Source organism: Macrosteles quadrilineatus, unplaced genomic scaffold (genome assembly GCF_028750875.1).
Source record: "Macrosteles quadrilineatus isolate MER2022 unplaced genomic scaffold, UCM_ALF_1.0 Scaffold_5__1_contigs__length_97177068, whole genome shotgun sequence".
NCBI classification, from domain to species: domain Eukaryota; kingdom Metazoa; phylum Arthropoda; class Insecta; order Hemiptera; family Cicadellidae; genus Macrosteles; species Macrosteles quadrilineatus.
In genome coordinates, this window is record NW_026542598.1 from 25,904,686 (window position 1) to 25,929,184 (window position 24,499).

At 34.8% G+C, this 24,499-nt stretch overlaps 2 protein-coding genes across 5 annotated transcripts in view; one reads left to right on the top strand and one right to left on the bottom strand.

Moving 5' to 3' along the window:
* The window catches only part of LOC128993937 (b(0,+)-type amino acid transporter 1-like), a 55,980-nt gene extending 47,521 nt beyond the window's left edge, over positions 1-8,459 (top strand). Inside the window, exons 11-12 of the mRNA XM_054418069.1 lie at positions 6,677-6,845; positions 8,190-8,459. Coding sequence (XP_054274044.1) covers positions 6,677-6,845; positions 8,190-8,257 — 237 coding nt within the window. The 3' untranslated portion in view covers positions 8,258-8,459. The remainder of the gene's footprint in view (positions 1-6,676; positions 6,846-8,189) is intronic.
* The window catches only part of LOC128993938 (queuine tRNA-ribosyltransferase accessory subunit 2), a 67,024-nt gene extending 43,890 nt beyond the window's left edge, over positions 1-23,134 (bottom strand). For 2 of the 4 annotated variants that reach the window (XM_054418073.1, XM_054418072.1), the window contains exons 1-9: positions 22,682-23,134; positions 20,418-20,570; positions 19,612-19,730; positions 18,224-18,380; positions 17,715-17,906; positions 16,647-16,813; positions 15,649-15,789; positions 15,232-15,357; positions 14,358-14,475 (exon numbers count right to left, since the gene is read on the bottom strand). In XM_054418073.1, coding sequence (XP_054274048.1) covers positions 14,382-14,475; positions 15,232-15,357; positions 15,649-15,789; positions 16,647-16,813; positions 17,715-17,906; positions 18,224-18,380; positions 19,612-19,730; positions 20,418-20,570; positions 22,682-22,810 — 1,278 coding nt within the window. In that variant the 5' untranslated portion in view covers positions 22,811-23,134 and the 3' untranslated portion in view covers positions 14,358-14,381. Of the gene's footprint in view, positions 1-10,352; positions 14,476-15,231; positions 15,358-15,648; positions 15,790-16,646; positions 16,814-17,714; positions 17,907-18,223; positions 18,381-19,611; positions 19,731-20,417; positions 20,571-22,681 lie in introns of those variants that run through there. The other 2 variants (XM_054418071.1, XM_054418070.1) reach the window with 2 other exon arrangements.
* Positions 23,135-24,499: the final 1,365 nt, after the last annotated feature.

The window sequence follows — 24,499 nt, forward strand, 5'->3', positions numbered from 1 at the left end:
AGCTAAAATTATTCAGTGTAAGGTTAACTTTAAAAAATATTTACGGGGGTAAATAAAACTTTTTATTGCATGTTTTATATATTTTTTTAATCACAAATGTATACAGAAAAAGAAAAAAATATTTTCAAAAATTGGAAAAAAAATAATTTTTTGTCATTTTAAGTGCAGACTCCCCCCTTAAGGCATCAAAAGTAGTTATTTTTTTTGGGGGGTTAGAGAGGATACTGGTTTTTGAATATAGATTAATTAATTACCGTTAGATTATTAATGCTATTATAATTGCCTGTTATATGATTAATTACTCTTTCCCCTTAAATTGTTGCAAATAAGTTAAAGAATATTAATTTAAAAAATATTTGCATTATTATTATTATTAAAATTCATTGTTGTAGCCCCGGAAATGTAATATATAAAATATCTGGTTTTACAATACCTTTATCAGTTCCAAAAACTTTTGGAAACTTTTGGAACTGATAAAGGTATTGTAAAACCAGATATTTTATTATAATTATGTTGTGAAAGCTAGACCCAGAGAATGAAAGTCGTGTAAACTCAACTATGGACCATCGTTGGTCCAACAAAAGTATCTTTTGTTGGTCCAACGGAGTGAAAAACGGTTGGACAACGGTTGGCTTGATGTATGATATCCAGCAATGCATATTAATGTATTTCATTAACAATGAACCAATGTTGGTCCACAGTTTTAAATATTGGTTGGCCCAACTACGAGATATACAGTTGGACAACGGTTGGTTGGTTGTGGAGGCTCCAACCAACCATCGACCAACTGTCCCACAGTTGGCCAACGTTGGCCCAACCATCTGTGCTACATGGGAAGGTTTCGTTTCGACCTACTACAAGATTCCCGTACGTAGAAGGGCACACAGCTAGTATTTTGATAGAATTTGGAATATGTTTTTATTTCGTACCAACTATTAACATAAAAAAAACAGTTTAACCCTCCCTGATGCAGCAATCCTAAGTACTTGTTAAACTAATTCTATTTAAATAGGAAATAAATGTTATATTTTTAAGTAGACATTTTAGTGTAAATCTAATCAGGCAAATGGAAATTCGCTTAGTTGCTGGTTTGCTGCGGCGGGGGTATTTAGTCTTCACGTACAGAGACTTAAATGTTTGTATTAAATTGTTAGCAATCATTAATCGTGAACATAATCTTCCACAAAAGACAATTACAATATAGTTTAACACCCTAGAACTCCTTAGAGTAACATTTAAAAAATATTTTTTGTTAAGGCTTCGTCATAATGTAAAAAATACTCAATACAACAAATTCATTAATTTTAAATAAGTAAACGTTGATAGTTGTATGCGTATTGTATTTTTTATATATCTTCTGTATACATCTAGTCCTCTATATTTTCTGTGTACACAAATGCTTTTGTATACAATTTATTTTGCAACTCACAATAACTGAGAAATATGTCAAACCGGTGAACTGTTTTTATAAATTTTTGCCATTATTTCTCAACCCGTGCTTAAAAGATTAGTGACTCGTGGATAAAGCCAGATACCAAATTTAATCTAAATCGGACCACAGGTTTTGTCTGTAGATCTGTATCTGGATCATACAAGTGTGTATTATATTACCTGATATTACTCAAAATATGTTTTATTCTATAACGTTTAATTAAATTAAACATTAAAGTCACGCACCCTCCATTTTTAAAGTATTCAGTCCAAAAATGTAATAAATTTACTTGCGCATACTTATTTATTTCGTGTTAATAAATAATTGAGGTGATGCAATACACTTATGTAGGCAGTCGCAGCAGTCGAAGCCGGGCATAGCGCCTAGAGTTTCACGAACGCAAACCGCGCAACGAGTAGCTAAATGAGCCGTAGAGTAAGTGAGCCATCTAATATTTTGAAGAGGGTTCACTTACTCTACGGATCATTGTGCCAATGATCTGTAGTGTAAGTGAGCCATCTAATATTTTTCTGCAGGCTCGTATAGTATACGAGCCTATTCCTATAATTTATATTATTCATTATTTTGGCTCGTATACTATACGAGCCGATTCCTGAATTATCAAATAATTCGTAAGCTTGGCTCATAGTCACTATGATCTGTAGAGTAAGCGAACCTTCCTACTGTATTTTTAAATATAATACACGAGGCTCATAGGCACAATGATTTGTAGAGTAAGTGAACCCTCTTCATTTACTTTTTATTTTCAATAGGCTCGTATAGTATACGAGCCTGTAGTGCAAGTGAACCTTCAAATATTATTTAAAAAGCTCGTATAGTCTATGATCTGTAGAGTAAGTGAGCTGTCCCCATATTTACACTATATCTTCCATTCACTATCCGGTCACATTTGCGGTCGCGGTTGCCCGGCGACGGTGACACGAGCGGCGGGGTACATTTTGTTCCGCACTGTTGACGTGATAGACTTGTACTGGGTCTGGGTGGTTGACAGTGACAGTGTCATGATCAAGGGATGTAGTCATTGTTTGTTTACATTTGTTGTTGTTGTATACATTTGTTGTTGTTGTTGTTGTTGTTGTTGTTTGTCATTTGTTTGTTGGCTTTTTCTGGCCCTCTGGAACTCTAATATGCAAGTTTATAGAGAAGCCTAACTTCAAACCTAGGTCCTACACCCAGTCTAGAACTTTTTTAGGGAAGTCTCAAACACATCAGACCTCGGCCTAGAGACCGTGCCTGCTGCTAGGCCTATGATAAATCTTTGCACAATAAACATTCAGTGCATGCGAAATAAAACTAATGAAATCAAAATTTTAAGCATTGAAAAGAACATTGATATTTTGTGTATTTGCGAGCATTGGCTCTTAAGTGATGAAATTCAGTTTTACAATACAGTTAGTAATTTAAAACTAGCAGCATACCGTTGCAGGCAGTCAGCTACTGGTGGGGTGGCTGTGTATCTCAGTAACAAACTTGCAGGTAATTATAAACCTTTGGACTTAAGTGGTTTCTCTGAGGATCTTCAGGTTGAATTTGCAGGTGTAGTGCTGCCTAATCTTTCAATGGCGGTAATAAGCATGTATCGCTCTCCTAGTGGTAATGTATATAGATTTTTTGAATTGCTTGAACTTTGTCTAAGTTACCTTACAACCTTAGGCCTCTTTGTGGTGATTGGGACCGATCATAATATCAATTTGCTTAGCTCTGACAACTACGCGTCTGATTTTGTAAATTTGATGCGAACTTTTAATATATTCCCTTCAATCATCGAACCAACTAGGGGTCCTGCATCTTTGGACACTTTTCTAACCAACTTGGACAGTTGGGACTATGTGGCTGCGGTAAGTGTGGACAGTATTGCAGATCACAAGCATGTTCTGCTGTCGGTCACTACTCCGAATGTGGATCAACATCACCAGGTGTCCTCAAAAGTGGTATCCTTCAGAGTCTACAGTGAGGAGGCAGAATTTAAACTTATAGAATACCTAGAACTGAATGCACATTTCTGGTTTGATGAAATCAAAGCATTGACGGCAAATGATGCTTTCATGTTTTTTCATGTCAACTTCAACATGGCCTTTGATCATTTTTTCCCAATAAAATGTAAAAAGGTGCATGTTGGCAAGTCAGGGGTTTCTAAAAATAATGGTTTGCCTGTTGTTAAGGACTGGTATACCCCTGAACTCTCTAGGCTAAAGAACATGATAACTTTAGTTAATGATTTAGTTAGTGTAAGACCTGATCTGTCTAACTTGCTTAAGCTGCTTAGAACACAATACCTTAAGAATGTGAGGGATGCAAAGATCAACTCAAATGCCGCATACATAACAGGGGCTTCCAATCCCTGTAAGGCGGCCTGGAATTTAATAAATCAAAATAGACCTCAAACAAAGTCTGATATTCTTGATCCGTCTTTTGCATCTGCTGATGAATTCAATTCGTACTTTGTTGAGTCTGTTGAGTCCATCTTGTCAACCATTCCAAATATAACACAATCCTCTCCTGTGATCCTGTCAAGCATACCTGATGGTGCACCTACTTTTGAATGGAAACATGTATCGGTCCAAGACATTATTAATGCTGTTATGGGCTTTAAACTCTCTAACAGTAAAGATGTGTATGGCATGACACCTAATCTTTTGAAACACATTGTGTGGGCACTGGCACCTATACTAGCCCATTTGGTTAATGTATGCTTTTTAGTAGGTATTTTTCCTGCTCCATTAAAAGTCTCTAGAACTGTGCCTGTCTATAAAAAAGGGTCCCGTGACAATGTTGCAAGTTATCGACCAATATCGTTGATTCCTGTATTTTCTAAACTGTTTGAAGCTATTATGTTTGCTCAATTGTACGACCACCTTGAAGCACACAGCCTTCTGGTGCCTGGTCAATTTGGCTTCAGGAAAGCCAAATCCACTATATTGGCTGTTGATTCTATTGTACAATTAATTGTTGATGCTTTTGAGTCTAAGAAATCTACCTCCGTAATACTTTGTGACCTCTCTCGCGCTTTTGATTGCGTGTCACATGAAATTTTGCTCCTGAAATTGGGAAAATATGGCCTAGAAGGCAGTGCTTTGAGATTGGTCAAATCCTACCTCAGTGATCGCCAACAGGTTGTAAGTTGGAATGGTATTACATCTAAACCATTACCTGTAAGACACGGGGTTCCGCAAGGTTCCATTATGGGACCTCTGTTATTTTTAGTAACAATCAATGACCTCTATACCAGACTTGAAGGTAATTGCATGTTGTATGCAGATGATACTTCCCTTATATCATGTAAAGTGACCCGTGAACAAGCAGAGCTGTCTGTTAAGAAGATTTTTGAGTCAGCCTCAAATTGGTTTGTTGACAATAAATTAGTGCTCAATAATGAGAAAACACAGTGCATAACATTTAGCCTATGTGATTCCCAGATTGTTCCTTTCCAAGAGCCTGTCAAACTCCTTGGTATAACCCTTGACCCCTGTCTCAATTGGAAAGACCACATAAGCCAAGTCTGTACTAAACTAAGTAGAGTAGTACATCTTTTAAGACGTCTAAGTGACCAATTGCCACAGAGTACCCTTAGAATGTCCTTCTTTGCATTTTTCCAACCTCACATATCCTATGGGTTAATTTTGTGGGGCCATTCACCCAATGTCGAAAAGATCCTGCGACTGCAAAAGAGGGCAGTAAGGATTCTCTGTCATGCTCACTATAAAGAACACAGTAAGCCCTTGTTTAAGAGACAAAGAATTCTGACAGTTGTAAATATGTATATATTCCAATGCCTTGTTAGTATTAAGAACAGCATGAATGATTTACATGTAACCAGTTCAGTGCACAATCATGACACTAGGTTTAGTTCTAAGCTTGTCATTCCTCGGTCCAGGACTGATAAAAGAGCTAGGTCATACCCTGTTTCAGGAATAAAACTGTTCAATCACCTTCCTGGTCATGTGAGAAATCTGGAAAGAAAGAACTTCCAAACCGCAATATTTGATTGGCTGATTGAAAATCCTTTTTTCAAATTCAAAGAGTTTTTTGAAACTGTATTTAGTTAAGTTTTCCTCTGAACAGCCTGTTTGCTGTTTTTGCATAGTGCATGCATTTTGCATGAACTGCATTTGTTTGCTCTGAATCTTTTTGTGCATGGTCTTGAACATATTTTTTTTTCACATGGTTGGTTTTGATCGATTTTTGCTTGGTTTGATTTTTAAGTCTTGATATTTATTTTATTTTATGCTTGTACATTGACATAGCCTGTAACAATGTTGTTGTTGATTGGCCAAATAAATTCATTGTATTCATTGTTTGTAAGGGATGTTCGCTTTCTCTTTTGCGCTGTTGCCATTTTTGTGCGGTGTTGCCAGATCGTTGGGTTTCTTCTATGTCTTTAATGAGGTTAAACAAAATGGAATTATGGTAGTCCTCTTTCTTATTTAGGAGGGTGTCAGGGTTAGTGTTAATTTGCTTATAAATTTTGTAACTTTCACTATTGCAAGATTGACTATTGCAGTAGATTTGGAATTGGTTTTGTGGGGGATCTGTAATGATTCATGACTCAACTTATTTTCCAACCTAACTAAGCTGGCTGCTGTGCTCAATCAATGAAAAGTCAGATAACACAGAAAATAATAAAATATTTATTGTAAACGTGCCAAAAATCATTTAATGAATGGTTCTCCCTTACCAAGCCTTATTCAAAGCTTTTTGACCATAATGGAAACCACAAACTTTCTCCATTTTGAAGCCATAATCACAAATCACAAAAATAATTACCAACAATGTAAAAACCCCACCACTGTATTAGCCGCAGGGCTCTGTTTGTACTGAGATTAAGACGTGGGGGTAGCGGATAAGTAGGCGGCAAAGAGGAGTACACAAACTGTGCGATTTGTAGCGTAGAAAAACAATAAGAGATTACAGTTGGCAAAAGGAGTTGTCTTTGGTATCCTTATTATAGTTTACCGCCATATACACAGACTAAGCGTGCTCTTGGTATCGTCCGCAAAGAGGGTCGGATAACAAAAAAGGCACGAAATAACAGAAAATTGGATAGTTGAGTGTTACTGTACTATTGCGGCTGACTAGGCTATCTATACTTTTAGAAAATAGTCAAAACAGATAGAATTATCCTTGTCCAAAAGGTTGACAGGATTGTCTCAAATGATTACTATTTTGTTCTGTGGTACAGAAGTGTTACTCTCTTACCACTACACCACTCTCTTCCTCGTGCAGGTACCACTGTGGATCCCAGCCATTGTGATGGCAATAGCTCTCCTATTGGCCATCATCCCCTTAGTTACACAGCCTCCCCTACAGTACCTAGTAGCTCTGGCCTTCATTGGCTTTGGTGTGGTCATCTACTACCCGTTTGTCTACAAGCAGAAGAGATTGCCATACATGGGTGAGTACAGTTTGTGTAGTCCACAGCACAGGGGGGGGGGGCATTGTCACCATTATTGACAAAAGTTTAAAACACATTTTTCGTTATACACTTTTCAATCTTTTCATAGAGACTTCTGGCTTTTAGACAGCCTAAAATGTTTTGGAAAGGACATCCATTTTTACCTTACCCCTTAAAAGTTTGAGAGAGTATTGTTTTATCAAAATTTTTGAGTTTGAGTGGATATCCATTTTGGGTCCCACTGCTGAACCCAAAAAAGTGGTTTTCGATATAGACAATAGACAATTCCTTTATTACAATTTCATCAAGAAATGTTACAGCGTCATGATATGATACCTGTATTGTATGTATGTGGATATGTACAGAGCTACAGATCACACCTGTTGTCCGATTGAGATTAAATTTGGTATGTGGGGTACCCAAAGTCCAGGTGTTTTTTTTTTCAATTTTTTTTAATGTTGAAAAGAATTGTATTTTTTAAAAAAGCTGTAAACAATTTTGATTCAAATAAAGTATGCTATAGCTCTTTTAGTTCTGAACAAAACAGTACAACCCCAACTGCAAATATTCGGTTCAAAATTTATTGCAGCTAGAACTAATGTGATTTTACCGATAAAATATCATAATTACTCCCACCGCTTACCCAAATGTTGTTGACAAGCTAATGGGAGAAAGTATGTGTTAGATTGCTGATACCATTTTTTTTTTCACAACGCTACAATGTTTTTAGTGTTTTACAAACGTTAATGGCTGAAAGCTACATATTGCTGTCCATGCCAGTTGTCATTTGTGGGCCGAGCAGGTTTTTACATCCCTAGGAAAATCAGCTGTTCGCTTACTTAAGCATTGCAAAATAGACTTGTTTTGTTGTCACCGCTGCCTAGCAACTATTTATTACGTATTCTTTTCCTTTGTTTATTCACATAACCTTAAAGTTTTAGTTGTGTTGACAATTAGTGTGCATTTATTGTATGTTCTCAATTTTCTTTAAACAAAATAAGTGCTTGCCTCTCCTTTAAAAAACACCCTTCCACTTTCTTTCCTAATGACTATAGTACCTTCTCTTCTTGAGTTTGACCAAATATAATTACATACAAATTTATAATTTAATTATTTTGATTTATGAAAAACAAAATTAACTGAAAGGACTACTATTTACCACTGACAGCCATAGTCAGTATAATAATAGTAAGCAAGCATACTAGTATAGTAGTAAGCATAGTAGTAATTTGTACTATAATAGATTGAATATTGTAAGAGAACAAGATAATGAAAAATGTTTCCACTTAAAGGACATCAATGTTTCACTACTGTTATAATCCTACACTTTTCCTTTCGTTCCAGATGCATTTACTTATTTCACACAAGTGTTATTCGAAGTAGTTCCGACGGCAGATCCCGATGTGTTATAGCATCACAAACATCTATGGATGTGCGTAGATTTTAACAATAACTGTTATATACTTTGAAAATATTTTTCTAACAATTACAAGAGTTTTAAATTGTACATATAGAATAAGTAAGCCAGTCTGTATCTAAATGTATATATTCTTTGTAAATAGCTCTTTGTATTGCATCTATTTACGTTGGTTTAGAAAAAAATTGTGTTAGCAGAAAAACAATGATTAACTATTTGTAAACCACCTTAAAAGATTTTCTATCTTTATTATTATTGTTAAGGATAAAATGTTAAGTCTAATTTATATTTATTATTTACTATTCAAATTCACCTTTTAGTTTCCTTTTAGTATGACTGTTCAAGTACAATAAAACCACCTACAAATAATTAATGATGAATATAAAGTTGAAAATTACAATCACAATGTAAAAGAGGTCATGTAAAAGTAAATAAATGTATATAATTCTGTTGTACTCCCAGTGTCTTCCTATTAATATATTCATTAATTCTTCCCGTGAATAGGTGTTGATTGGGCAATCCTAAGAAAAATCTGCATCTTTCTGAGGGCTCAAAAGTGGGCCCAGATGTGTTTAATCGTTTTATCATTTTATTTATATCCATTCATACTTGGCTTAAAATACCTACTTTGTATGGTCGCCATTTCATCAAAAAGTATTAAAGTATTGGGCTTTCAATATGGTCATGACTAAAGAAACAACTAGTATTAGTCAGTAATAACATTAACAAATAGAATTAAATATAGACCGACAGCAGTGCTGAGGTTAGCATAAGTTACGTAACTACACGGCACTCCTAGCGGTGGACGCTGTTGTCAGTCTATATTTAATTCTATTTGTCTATGGTAATAAATTACTATCTATACTACCATATGGGTCAAAATACAATTAACTGTGTTTTTATTTTAATAAGTGATAATAAAAGTAATTGCTTGGAAAAAGTTTCAACTTCCAATAAAAAAGAACTGTTTTTTTTTCAATTTTGAGTGTATTTATAGTATTGTGTATTTATAGTACATAGTATTTTCTGACGCATGTACTGTTCCCAACAAACATGTCAATAATAGTTATTTGTGCAACTAGTGAGAAAAGTGAGCAATTGACTCACTCGAGAGAAATCCTTACTCACGAGCCGTAGGCGAGTGAGGAATGGTTTCTTGAGTGAGGCAATTGTACTTTGAACTCGAGTTGCACATTATACTTTTCCTACAGTTAGTACAGTTACCATAAAACAAATAAATTGGTGAAGAAACATAACCTATTTTTACACAGAAGTGAACTTTTAATATAACATTTAATGTGAAGTGACAAAAACAACAGTACAACAATTGACCAGCTGATTTACAGCCAGTGCTGCCAATGTATTTCGCGCGCATACGACGTTGCCTGCATGTTACGCGCCCACTATTTCGTGCCTTCACGTTGCAAATCTGGAGTGAGACAAAGTAATTAGAGTGAGACAATGTTAACATTGTCTCACTGATGAGCGAATTGGCCACTTTGCTTTCTCAAATCAGTGAGAGAACATGTACATTGTTAGGTAACTGTAGGAAAAGATTATTGTCTATTGTCTATTGCTGTCATAATATAAGTGCAATTGGATTTTTTTACTAGAAGCGGTTAAGGTGTGGTGGACTATCTTTGACAATGAACTTCTATGTCTGTAGTGCAATCATGTGTTCACGGCATTCATGCTTGTCAAATTTTGAGGTTAAATCAAAACAAATATACTGACATATATTGTCTATTAGCGGCCGTGTTGAATTACATACTAAAGAATGTTAATTTTATAATAAATTAATTAATTTAGTACATTTGATTATTAAAATTATAAAAAACGCTATACTATAAAACAAGGCTACCTTGAGGTTCATCTAAAATTACTTCGAACCAGGTAAATCAGGAATAAAACCCAAAACTCTCTTACAAAAACAACTTTATTCATAACCCAAAATCGTCCAAACGATACATAGTATAACAAACACCATAAGGTTCAGTGCATGGAAGTATTTGATTTGTGATGTTGAAATAAATACAGTACCCGGTACACCAATTTGTAAAAAGAATCTCTAAATCCCAATTTTAAAAGTCATCTTAATCTTACCTGGATTCAAGGCCATAGGCCCTTTCAAACCATGTTATGGCCCACATTATTGCCAAACACAACAGTTCACCCTGACCTACTTAATGCCACAGCCTTATGTAGGTCAGCACAAGTTTTGTTTTTCCAATACTTCCAGCTGACACACTCAACATTGCCAAACACTTCCTCTTTACCATCTGACCCCTCCTACATTATACGGTTGAATACTGTTTTCTTCTTCGATTACAACTTCTTAACTAAAGGAAACTGAAAGGGTAACTTGTCGGAAACTAAAGCAGCTTAATAGAGTTACCATATCATAAGCTACAAGATACTTAAATACCTCGTTTCTTGTCCAATCTACTATCACAGTAGTTTCTATAAAAGAGAGAACTTAGGACCTTAATAAAAAACTGTAAAATAGGTTCATTTAGTTAGCTATATAGTTACAACTGACTGCAGTAGATTGAAAATACAATGTCTAATTCAGTATAGGAAAAAGCCAATCAACAAATCGTAACATTAAAATAAGGTTTGATTTTCCCATTTACCTTCCTTATCAAAATAATTACTGAAATTCTAATATTTGTTAACCTGGTATTTTTATTATAATATAAAAATGCTGTACAATTTAGGTGATTTATTAGCGCCCAACTATTATTTGAATTCACATTTTTTTCTCAGAGAGAAAATTACTGAACATTTAACTCTGATTAATGAATAACTAAAACCGGGTTCACTCTTACATTTTACAAATACTTTGCAACCCTCAAAACGTAACCTATTTAGTGTTTGGGAAAAATTAAACACTAAAATCAACTTTTTAAATAAACGTATTGCCTAGTTATGATCAGGTACAGGATTAAGAATTTGTACAAGATAAATCAACGTGGAGTCATGTAAGATATTGTACATTATTAAATGGGATTTAAAGCAAAACCTTCCCACAAACGACTTATTCTAACATATAACAACCTTTCAATTGCACTTATTAGAAAAAATATACAACCAAAGAGATTTGAATTACTGTAGCCAACATACTAAGAGCAAATAATTATTTTTACGAGTTGAAAATACCTATTGCTATTCAGTGTCAGGGATGAATTAAAATTTGATCTAAAATTTGATGAAATGAAAACACAAATGTGTTTAGAATAGGTTATTATGCAATTGTTTCTTAAACTTAAACATAAAACAAAAAGAGAAACATGAAATCAACCACTTTCAGACAAAGGTTTTCCTCTCAAACATTGAACAGAAAAACCAAAAGGTTTCCAGACAAAATATTGATTGCCTTAATATACTTAACAAATAAACCGGGAGAAAATAACACAAATTTGAACCTAAAACTAAGAAAACAAATAAACACAACCTTCATTTGAACTTACAAGAACTACAACTTAAAAACAGAATTGCTGTACTTAAGTTACTAAAATAAATAAATCACTGTTTCAAGCATGTGAAAATCCCAGTGTTTGTCAACTGAAATATACAATACATAATGGTTAGAATACTTATGAAGAATTATAAAAATAAATAACAATTAAATTGTATTGTTACCTTATAACGAAAGTTAAGGAGCATTGACAATTTGAGAAAAGTACTTTAATAAATAAAGTTGAGTAAAATTAAATAAGCGTCAAAGTTATTGCCTTTGGAAGAACCCATCAATAAATTCCTTGTACATAGGGCATATTACAAATGTGATCAAAAGTGTGTGTGGTTTTTTTCTGTGAGTATAACACAAAATGTAAAGGACCTCTACTTTTGTCACCAATACGTTGTTGGCATTACTCCATACCAATTTCATCTAAAATACAAATAAATGTTCTGAATGTTAACAACTTCTTGTCATTAGTGGATTTTCGTCCTTTCCCAAAGTAGCGTTTGGATCCATAATTAATGTAAAAGTTGATTTTAACATCATACTTTGAAAAATATTATTTAATTTGACACAAACGCGAATGGACCTTTACGAGATACCGTAGGCCTACTCAAACAAAAGTAACGTTGAGAGCAATAAATTAACAATGCAACCTGAAACCAAGCGTGTGTACTATTATGTATTAATCACAGTAAAACTAAAGTTTAGTTAACTTTGTACTAACAATGTCCAACCAACAACACAACAAATAATTACTAAGGTAATCCATCTACTTAAATAAGGTACAAATTATGATAATGTTTTCGGTCATTAGCTTTGCTACACAAAATAACTATGTTTGGTATCAACATACGTAACGTAATAGTACTGGCCACTAACTACAAAAGTGTCTTATGGTTTGGAAAGTAACTTAGTTACAGTGTAGGAACAACTAGTGATGTGGTGCTTGCGGTTTTTATCAAACTAATGTTTCTTTGTGTGCTGGATTCAATTCTGTAAGATAAGAGTACAGAATATCACAGTAATTTTGAATATTGAATGGATTTGAGGGATTAAACATGTAGGGAAATTCAAGACTCAAAAGTGCACGAGTCCTTATTTTAGTTTTTGAAACCGGATTTAAATGATTTTGGATTTTTTCAGAAAGGAATTTTAATCGTATTGCTGAAGACATGAGTGAAGTTTATGAGGTGCTATGTAAACTTCATGATTGCATGAGATGATCACAATCGTTCAGGTTAAAGTAATTTGACATCCATTATGAATGCACTTTATTTAAATTCAGTTTATCAAGCTAGCGAATAAGCCACTGACTTTCCACTTATGACAGCTTATGAAAAGGCGATAAAATGCTCTACAATCACCACATCTTTGATGTGCAAAACTAATTTCATCCAGTTTTTTACAGCCAAACACCTAAATCACTTTCATTCTAAGTTACTTTGGGTAAACTTATTTTTAAATGCATTGATTTTTTTCTTGTTTTTAAACAATTAACTTAAAAATCATGGTATGTAGTTTAAATTGGTCTTTCCATTACCACCTAGTTGTATAAATTTAGAGAACAAAACTGAAAAAGTAAAAGATTTCCTAAGAAAAAATTTAAAAACTGCTGGAAAGATATTGAAATCTAGTCTTGCCCTCACTAAAAATGAACTAATCTAACTAGATAAACCAACAACCACCACATCACTAAAACAACATTGGATGAATTCATCATCTAACATCATAGGCCGCCATGGAAATCACGGTATGCTCTTAGAGCTCAACCATAAGTGCTTAAAACCTAAAATAAATAGTTAATCCTAGTGAAAAGTGTATAGGACAGACTAGTGAAAGGTTTTGGTGAAAAAACTAACAATTTAGGCTATCAACATTAGAATCCCAACATGAAGACTTTACGCACAACATGTAATTTCCTTTTCTTAGTTCTACTAGAGTGACATGTTTGGATTCCTTGTACTGGAATTGCTTTCTTCTTATTGGCTTTCTCCTCCAAAAGAACAAATCCTTGATGTTTTTTGTGCAACATTATTGATTCAAATGGGATTTTCTATTATTTCAACTTGTAGCATGTTCAATTTGTAGCAAACAAGACCAGATACAGGAAAACCTCTTTTAAACACCCCCGGGCGTTAAACTGCAACCCATGTTAACCAAAACCATAATAAAAAATCAAAATTAAAGGGAAATTAGCTAGGCAACAGGAATTGTCTACCGTGATGTGGATAGTTAACAACTGCTGTGAAGATAAAGTTCAGAAAACAATTGTTGATTATTTATTAAAATAGATTTTGTGTGTGCAGCTGTAGATTTTAAGATGGCAGTAATAAAAAAAAACGTTACAAAAGACTCCACTCTCAAAGGCTGTTTGATTTGAACTGAAATAGCTTTTAAATTCCAACCATTGATTAGTTGAAAAAATAGGTAACCCCAAACAGCCTCACTCCCTTTATTTTGGTTAGTCAAATTTTGCACCAATCCTGTTGTAAATTGTGTATGCATTCTTCATAGAGAAAAATACTATTTCACCTGCCGACTCATAAACTAAGCGTAGACCAGTTGGGATTCTAGATTTAACCTTAAAACTACTTAACACTAATCTAAGAATGTGTGCCAAATACTGTACTTAGGCTAAATCAGGTCCCTGGTGTCAAGAGATGGGAGGGTCAATAGTTAGTAGTTGTCCTTTGATGCCGTGTTCTCGGATTGCACGGAAAAACTGCAAGTAGTGGTGTAGATTGTGACTGAAAAACAACAAACATGAAATGTAAATTATGACCATCACTCACAAACTTAAATGTATTACAGTAACTTGACAATCAGCTGTTTACAAACCCAACAAAGGACTGTTGTGTAACATTTTCTTTCACAATTGCTGTATATACTACAAATAAAGGTTACTCAATATCTAGTGACACACACTCAAATGTAACCGCTCAAATTGTAATCCCAGCAAGCAAGACACACTAAAATGACACTAGCTAAATGTATTTGACTTTGTCACTGATCAAATAGGTTTGAATTTGAGTGAGGTTGTTAACTTTACTATAACGTTGGAACAACTCAAGGTCCTCTCATCTTTGTAAAAGTCCCCAGGGGACAAAGTATTTTGAGATTTCTGTGCCCTGTATGTACTATGAGATGACATACCTGGACTTTTTCAAAGGTACAAGGTACACTACAGCTTCTAGCTATCCCTGCTTCTAAAAATCACAAGCCTGGCCTAAAGCCTTTCCTCAATGAAAAAAGTTAGCCTAAAAAGGAGACATTGATAAAACAAAATACTCTTGCCACAGCAAACTTGCAGGCTAAGCGAATTTCAATTTGATTAGATTTTAACTTGAATATTTCCATAAACAAGACTTATTTATTCCCCGTTTGATTTAGCGAGTACTTATTTTTGGTGCTATGGGGAAGATAAAGAACCCGTGCAAGGGAGGTAAGTGATAGGACATTGAGATCCTAGACTGACACTTAGCCTTTGGCAACTGTCGACTCACATCATCAACAATACGGAGGACAGCATTTCCTTGGTATTCAGTAGGTGGTGGATGTACGCTCGTGTGTGTTTGGTGCAAGTTAGACACCCGCAGTCTCGGCTGATCGGACTGAAGTCATCAAAATACCTGATGAAACAAAGCAATACGATTAGGAAAATGATTTGTCAAGTTAGAAGTGTTAACTGGAACATTTTGTGTCCTATAAAATTTGTCTATAAATAAGGTTCAGCCTAAAAGAATTTTCTTCTAAAATTTACAAGAAGCTGTAGCCACTAGACAAGATGCAACCTACGAATATAAAACCCTCAAAACCAAATAACTATGGAATAGTTAGACTAGCCTATATATCAAAAAATTGAAAAACACAAAACAGAGAGTAGTAAAAGCTATAGAATTTTAAAATTTAATCCTACTTACCGTTTATCATTAAGATTTATTTCATAGTTTCTACACAATTTTCTGCAGGTCTTATCAACAGTTATAGGTTCCGTGAACGCTTTTCTCTTCTCATTCTTGTGGTGATGCGTTCCATTAGTGAGAGGAACACCATTAAATTCTCTGAAAATCAGAGAAAGGATGGACGTTGAATGAATGATATGATAGCCTTGTTACTGACGACAATCAGTAGTTTTTTCAATAGAATAATTTATTTAAAAGCATAATAATCAGGGACAGCTAACATGTCACAGGATCAAATCCGCAACTTTAATATTTTTCATGTCCAGGAATACTCCTAGACAGTATACTTCAGCTAATGGCCTTCTCCAATACTGTTCTACAACCAGTAAATAGATAGTACGGTGAAATGTGCTTAGTTAAAACATCCCTAATTCAAAATTTTCCCTTTTTCAAGTTGAAGTTGGGTTTAACAAGATCAAAGTGACCAAAAACTGGCAAAAAAACTGTGTTTTTCCCCTTAGAACACTAGGCCGCGGTCATTTTTCACATTACTTCAGGCTAGATCTGGGGATTGCAGTTTTATCACTTCGATCAAATTTGGTGTGATTTGAACTAAGGACCTCAGGGATCGAAGTCCTAAGCTGTACAACTATACCAACTTGCTTACCGCTAAGGGCGCTAAGTGTTGCAATACTTTACTTTACTTTGGAATACAGCCTAATACAGTGCACCACATAACCCAGTCAGGGTCATTGCCTTCACCACTCTTAACGTCCGGTCACCTCCCGGCCTGTCAAACTCGCTACCTACCAACCCTTGTCCAGTACAGTTGATATCAGTGAAATCAAAAGTATGGCTTATCCATTTTCAAATCCTTCATTACCAAACTAATCTAATTCAAGTTTAACTGGTCCTTCAGTGATTAAACTATCCAATTCCCACAGTAAATAAGTCCAACTTGTATTTTAGCAATGCAAAATAATTATTTAAAAATAAAACAACAATGTTAACCCCACCTGGTTGAAAGCACCTTGTAAGTGAACGTGAGGGCCGAGCCGCGCTCTACTGCCAGATACACGAGGGAGGAGTCAAACACGTCTACACCTGCGTTGACCAGGTCTAGCACCACGTCCGGCCGCCACCCGCCGTGAACAATCCTCAACTTGTCTTCTGGTAGGTGCTTCTGTTATGAAAATGAATTGTGAATCTCACTAAACAGTTGAATATTAGTAATCCATCTCATTTGGGGACGGGGCCTCGATTGTGTCAAGTTCAGGATTACTTGAGGCAAATATTAAATGACATAGACAAGTCCATAACTAACCTCAAAAGTACACCTACAATTTCAACAGTCTAGTAAAGTCAATAACAATAATTTACATGTTGAAAATATTTCTGCACAAGGGATATAATATGACATAATCAAAACACTAATTTTTATTAGACAATTGGACAAAAAATTCTTATTTCAACAGAAAAGGATGTTCTACGTGGCAAAAAGCATGCACTATTTCTCTTGTGCTTATTTCAGTCATATTGCTGGTGAAACTGTATCAAATTATATAAGCTATCAGACAATGAGGACAGAGTACACTAAAACAATTAAATGTACATGGTTTAAGACCTAGGTTCTAGGATAAGATATAGGTAGATAGTTAACAGTATATCTAGGGGTATGTCGCTCGCTACCGCAGTAATTGGTGTCTTGGGTTTTGGTTCATGAGTGATATGATCAATCGCCACCTTATCTGAAAAGAAATTGAGAGGATTGAACTGCTAAAGAGTTCTTCAAACTTAGACATCAACTAACAACCTTTGTTATGCAGATGATAGCTTCACGTTCAGTACAGTTCTTTTTCTTCAATGACAATGGGTAGGATATGTGAAATCAAATAGTTCTTTTAACAATATTCTGAATAATGAACAACCCAGGCAATCAATTGACACTAAAGCTTTCCTATGATTTAACCACTATCAGGATAATTTGGTTTCACACTCAACCTTAGAGCTTCACAAAAAAAGATAGATGTGTACAAAATAAACTAATAAATAGGTTAAATTAAACCGATTCATGACTAACTAACCAGTGTTTCATTGATGACTGGTCTGATGGTTTTGTAGCTGATGTCTTCAACACTTGGTCCGTTGTTGTGTAAGCCGTCAATGACGTAACCTTGAGCTGCAGGACAGGCGGCCATCTTGCGAGCTGCGTCCCTCCTAGCACTGAGCTCATACCCTCCCTCCACCACACCCAGCAGCATACTGTGCTTAAGACTCTGAATAGAACACAAGCGTTAGTATAGGGAAATAAACATATAGGCCTAGGTCGATCTATATCTAAATAGTTGAGAGGGCATTTCAGCTCGAACGAGTGGTCTTTGAGGTGTTGATCGTTCCGATTTTAATTAATGTCCTGAATATTTTAGCTGGTCATAAATAAATCTACACAATTTGGGCATCCCAGCCATCCCAAACCCACACTAATCTTTCATACTTACTTGGTTTAAAATATGCCTTGCTGTGTCACCATTTGTGTATAAGAGTAACAGAAAATAATTTAGTGGACAGATTTATAGAATTATATATTGGTCACCTCCGATTGGGCGTGTCGCTCGGCACATGTTCTAAACATTGACCCCGTCACGTTCAATGTCTTGTAGGCTCGTTTCCTCGATGAGTTCTTGTTGGTGTCACCATCGCAAAGCGAGTGATACATGTCCGGCTTGAAAGCTTCCATCATGTCCATGTATCTGCAATCACAACAAGCTTATATGAAAATAGTAGGTATTAAAGATTCAAAATTATTTTTATTGGAATTACAGGCACGGAAATGCTTCTGATATGTAGCTGAAATGAATACAAGCTATCCCTTTCTACTTCGGTTATTCCCAGATCCAGTCAATTAGGCTAGTCTATCTTCTACTATCAAACACACAGTTGCTTTTTTCCGTCATCTGCTATCTCACTCTCATCTTCTCCACGCCATTCCTTCTTATCCATCCATTTTCGTCCAGCCATTTCCTTACCCCTAATTTACTAAGAAATACCCCTACTTTCGTGAATTCCAATTTACTAAGAAATCTCTCTTCTCTCACATGTCAGAACCATCTTAAAGTAGTTTTTTCTTATCCCTCTTAAGATTTTAAGCTAAGGAGTTTGAAAACCATCCTCGGAGGAAAGTGAGATAAAACAGCTGTCTAGAATAAAACAGAACGGAGACAACTAAGCTGCTAATATTTAGATTGTAAAATAGAATATTTCCTCACTAACTTAGGGCGTGAAGTTGTTCTTTTCAACCCGAGCTCATGTCCCACAATTGTGGTAAAACTGAGGTTGGAAAATTTTGCTCGTGAGGGTTAAAAAAATACATTTTTCCCGTGTGATGAAACAACTTATATTTTTTGTCATATTGCGTCATTATTTAGCAAAATAAACTAGAAAACAAAAATACTTTTCATGTAGGCGTAAAGATAACCTCTCAAAACAACTAATGCTGATAAGCAGCAAAGCAGCTGTTTAGTAAGTGATTCCATCATTTCGTCAACTACGATTGTATTAGTGTTAATTTACTATCAATATGACGTAAACTATTGACAATTATGCAACAATAAGCTACAACTGATGAAATCAATAGTAATTTCATAGGCATCCTGTAGCCAACATTTTGGGGGGGGGGGGGTCACGCACAACTTATCAGCACTATGAAGTCTAAAAATAAGCTAAAATATTGTATTTTCAATCAAAATTCTAAAAATTTTGGCACCTATAATTTTGATACATTGCTTACAACTCAAAGTTTACAACTAGCTCAGCTTACAACAGCTGACTTTTACTCCCAAGTAAAAGAGCCACTCTAGACCTGCAACGCATGTGTTAAGCCGCAATATGACAAAAAATTGCTTAGGCTACACGTACACACTTATGGCATCAGAATCTGGTTGGCCCATTACATCATATTTAATCAAAACAACAAACACATACTTTTCTGCTGATAATTGTTGTCTTCCGATATTCGTCCATATACTGATGCTGGTTTTCTCATTGTATCCACCTCTAGTTTCTTCAGCAGGATCTTGGACTGAGCAGTATGTCAAGCATTCCTGTTGATCAGAACAAATTAAAGTTTAGGCTAAGATAAGGCAGTTGATATAACAGTAGAGTTTCAATTATCTGATCTTTGGTAATTCTACTGAAGGCCTACCTGCAGCCAATCAATAACTGTGAAACTGAAAACATGGGATATTTTTGACTATACACCAAGGCGTCAGGAAACCGCCTTTTCTACCTATTCGAATAGAGGAAACCTGAAATGAAATGAAATGAAATATGCTTTATAGTCTTTTGAATTTGTACAAATTATCGACAATGTCAAGATACAGCTAAAATTATAGCATAGTCAGTTAATTAATTAATAAAATACTTATAGCTAACCAAACAAAGGCCTTATTATAAAGACATATTATAATACATATTCTAAATAAATAATTACAACTGAAGAATCTTATTCTTTAAAAAATCTTCCAAACTATAAAACGGGTTATTGTGGTTCAAAGGATAGTAGGCCTTAAGCCTATTGTTTTATTTTACATTTTAAAGTTAACCTACAGTAAACTTACAGTAAAGTGTTTTTACATTGTCAGTTATTTTTCTTGTAATTTGGGATTATTACTTCAAACAAATCTTAGACTAGGTTTATGGTTTTGATGGAAGACAAACACAAAGACTCAAGAATGTACGTTTTACAACATCTTGTAGCTATCAAATTACGAAATAGGCTACATACTCACATCCAAACCAGCAAATTTAGATATCCCTCCTTTGAAATTTTTAATACTGCTACAGCATTTAACACTGTTAGACAGCGGCACTTGTACAGCTTGTGATGGTACATCAGCAACCATCTCTAGAACTTCTCGAGTCAGATGCGTAACACTTCCACTCTGAAACAATCAAATTGAAAGCTCGTAAAGACTTGTGATAGAGTTGAAGGAAAACCAACCAGACAGGTTTATAATGGTGGAATAGGCCTAAATAGGAACTTTAACAATATTTTAATTAATGTTAGAACAGCTATAGCTAACCTATAGGAAGTTTTTGTTGCGTAGGCCTAGGCGATCTTCACTAACTTTATCTTTATGCTGATGACACCAATTTGAAAATCACTGCATCAACCGTTGCTGAAGTAGAAATTAAAATTAATTCCGACCTAACTCTCTTAAAAAATTTTTTTAATGCCAACAATTTGCTTTTAAATCCTGAAAAAACTAATATTATTTGTTTTAAAACTCGATCAGCTCAAAATATAACTCAACCTAATGTTACCATATTTGATAAAAAAATTGAGGTTAAAGACAGCATAAAATTTTTAGGATTAGAAATAGAAAGTACACTTAAATGGAACCGTCATGTTGAACAATTACTCACTAAAATTTCTTCTGGCCTTTATGCATTGGTTAGGTTGAAAAATTTTTGTGAAAAAGACTCTCTAAAAGTTGTTTATTTCTCTTACATCCATTCAGTGATATAATTTGGGCTATCTCTTTATGGTGCAACTACTAAAGAAAACTTAAACTCTATCTTGATAATGCAAAAAAAAGCCATTAGAATTATTCGTAATTTACAACCCAGAACTTCAGTTAAAGATTATTTTAAATTAGAAAACATAATGACTGTTTATGGGATGTATGTTTTTGAAACTGTTTTATCCATCAAAAATAGATTTCAGGAATTGGAGCTAATCGGTAACAATCATGAATATAACACCAGAAATCGGGGCTGTATCGCAATGAGCTATCACACTCTGGAACTTTTCAAAAAGAAACCTAAATATGCTGGTTCAAAATTTTATAACAAAATTCCAAAAAGCATAACAGATGAGGTGTCAACCAAAAAATTCAAAATTAAATTGAAGCAGTACCTCATCAGCAAAGCTATATATTCTTTCGATGAGTTGTAGGAGGTAATGTTAAACTTTGCATAGCCTATATTGTTAATTCTAAGAAACCTTTGTTTTTCATTTTTCAATACCTGTATATTTGACACTATTTATGTATGTATTGTATACTACTAACAAATAAAGATTATTTGAATTTGAATTTAACTTAGATTGTGAACAATAACACCACATAGACTAGTATGGGTTTGATCAGGGTGTCCGCGACAGCCTCGGAGCGTTATGTGCCTCACAAATCTATTATTGCGGCCCAATTTTGTTCATTCAAGGCTTCTACTGTTTGTTTCATTGTTTTATTAACTATTATGGGCATAAAACCTAGAATATTTTAGTTTTGTTATGTATGTACGTCTCCTTATTAGGCTACCTACCAAGAAATACTCTTCTGTAGGCCTACCTGTATTACGACAAGCCGAATTGTGCAACAGTTACTAGGTTTATTGGTTTATAAGTCATAGCCTGGCAAAAGTTTTGGTCTATATTGCTTAACTTACTCAAACAGTTTTGCCGGGTACCTAGTTCAGTTGTTTAGACAATAACTTAACCATGTTAGCCTACTCTCTTCGCTTGACCTGAACTTGTGACGGCGTAGCAGACTAGCACTACGCAGCACAGTATGAGTATTTTTTTTTGTGTTTTATTTGTAGTGAAGTAAAGTGACGTCGCGAGGCCTATTGTCGATGACAGAATCGGAACTGCTACAGACTGATCAACCTGTAGTCCTCATGATACAAGAACAAACAGTCCTCGTCAGCAAACAATAACTTAAGTTACAACATTTCAAGTCTTGTCGAGGTCTTTAATCATGATTAGGAAAACACTGCCCAAGGACAGACCTTTGAGGGACTCCATAAGCTACCTCTAGATAATATGACATAGGCCCTACATAACTTAAAAATGCTTTGTTTACAATGAAATGTCCAATCAGTTTGGCTAGTTAAGTTAATAAGTCAACACGTTTTACAGAAATTTCGTTATTTATCTAACTTACATCAGCACACTTTGTCTGTGGCTCAATTCAACTAGCCTACATTCAGTTGCATTCTTATATTGACCACAACTTTTTGCATGAGAATGGAATGTCTCGAATATGCCTACCTTTGAATACAGCAAGAGAAGGGGTGTTAGGAACACAGAGTTTGGAATCCTGTAAAATTCACTCAATTTTCCAGTTCTCATTTTGCAGTTTGGAATGTCTGTTTCAACAGGGTTATATGTAAACTTCATTTTTCAAGAACTTAAAACGCCCGAGTTACCTAGGTATATGAAAACTAATAGAATTGGTCTGGCTTTTGAATTTTTCAAAATATGAAACACTTTTGAACACAGAAACCTAGGCTTAAAGTTCTATCCATGAATAGCTTAGACCAAAGTATTATGTAAGTAATTTAGTTATGGTGAGTTTTGAACAAGTTACGAAAACAATAAGAAAATATTTCTAAATTTTCTTCTGTGTACAAGTCTCTTTATTGACTTCCTAGCACAATATGAATAAATCAAATCTCATTATTTATCAACAAACAACTTATAAACACGTGTGCCGTGACACAATTTTTACTGCTGGCTGGTCTTTGGTCTGTTGACTGTTGTGTCGTTCCGTTCTGTCTTCTGTCTGCTCCGCTCCTGCTGGCGGTGGGGCACACGGGAGATTTCTCAGGTGCCGTTTGACGTCACTAACTACTGCTGACGTCACTAACTGCTGCGTCTGAAGAAACAGACAATTTTATAATTTTTCTATTATTAAATTAAACTGTCATAACCTAACCAAACTAACCAAACGTGCTGATAATGGAAAAATCGAATGAAGGTTTACTAATCTAAAAAATAGTTTTGTTTATAAAATAAAATTATAAATGCCTAAAATTCAATTTTATAATTTTTTAATTATAAAATTAAACTGTCATAACCTAACCAAACCAACCAAACTTGCTGATATGAAAAAAATTGTTGACAAAAAGTTAATGCTACTAGCGGGATTCGAACCCGGTATGTTCGGATTAACAGACCGCCACGCTATCCACTACACCACCGAGGCCGATGGCTGGATTCGTATCGTTGCGGTATTGGTGTTCCCTTTAAGTGACATCAGCAGTTAGTGACGTCAAACGGCACCTGAGAAATCTTCCGTGTGCCGTCTCGCTCCTGGGGCCCTATTTTTGAAATGGTTGACTGTTGAGTCAATCGTCAGCACTCAACTCAACCAACAACATGATTTGGTATTTTTGAAACCCAACAGTTGGGAAGCGAGTTGGGAATCACTAGTTGAGAGACTCGTGGTGGAAATGTAGAACATACGACCGTCAAAAATTCAGATGACGTCATTTTGAACCAATCACAATGCAGAGTTCTTGTGGACTTCAATTTAACCTCTTCTTACTCTAAAATCTGGCAGCTAATCTCAATCTGCCATATTTCGAGACACTGAGGTAAACTGTCAACTCCGTTCTTGAGAGATTGAGGTTATGTCTTGCTTAATCTTAGTGATTGCAAAGTACCTTAACTTAAGTAATAAACTAAAGTAAACTAAATATAAAGTAATAAACTTAAGTATAAAAAATAAAATTTACTATGGATGTTTGTTTTAGGGTGTAGCTAATTATAAGTTTAGGCATAGGCTGCACTTTACTTTAGGTCCTACACTCATCCTAAATACATTATTATTTGCTTTCTTCGTCTCTATTTCGGAACACATCACCTTATTTTAGTTTCCTTCATCGGTTTCCTTCATCGGTTTGTTTTATGTTATTTTTAATTTTTTTTATTTAGGTTAAAGCGGCTATTTGCCATTGCACTGAAAGCATATCGTAACTTAAATTAATTTGATCCCTTTATTAGGTGAATGGTATTGAAACAAACTATGATATTGTTTCTCTCTACCACAATCTTTAATACCTTAAATCACAGGTCTAATAACAA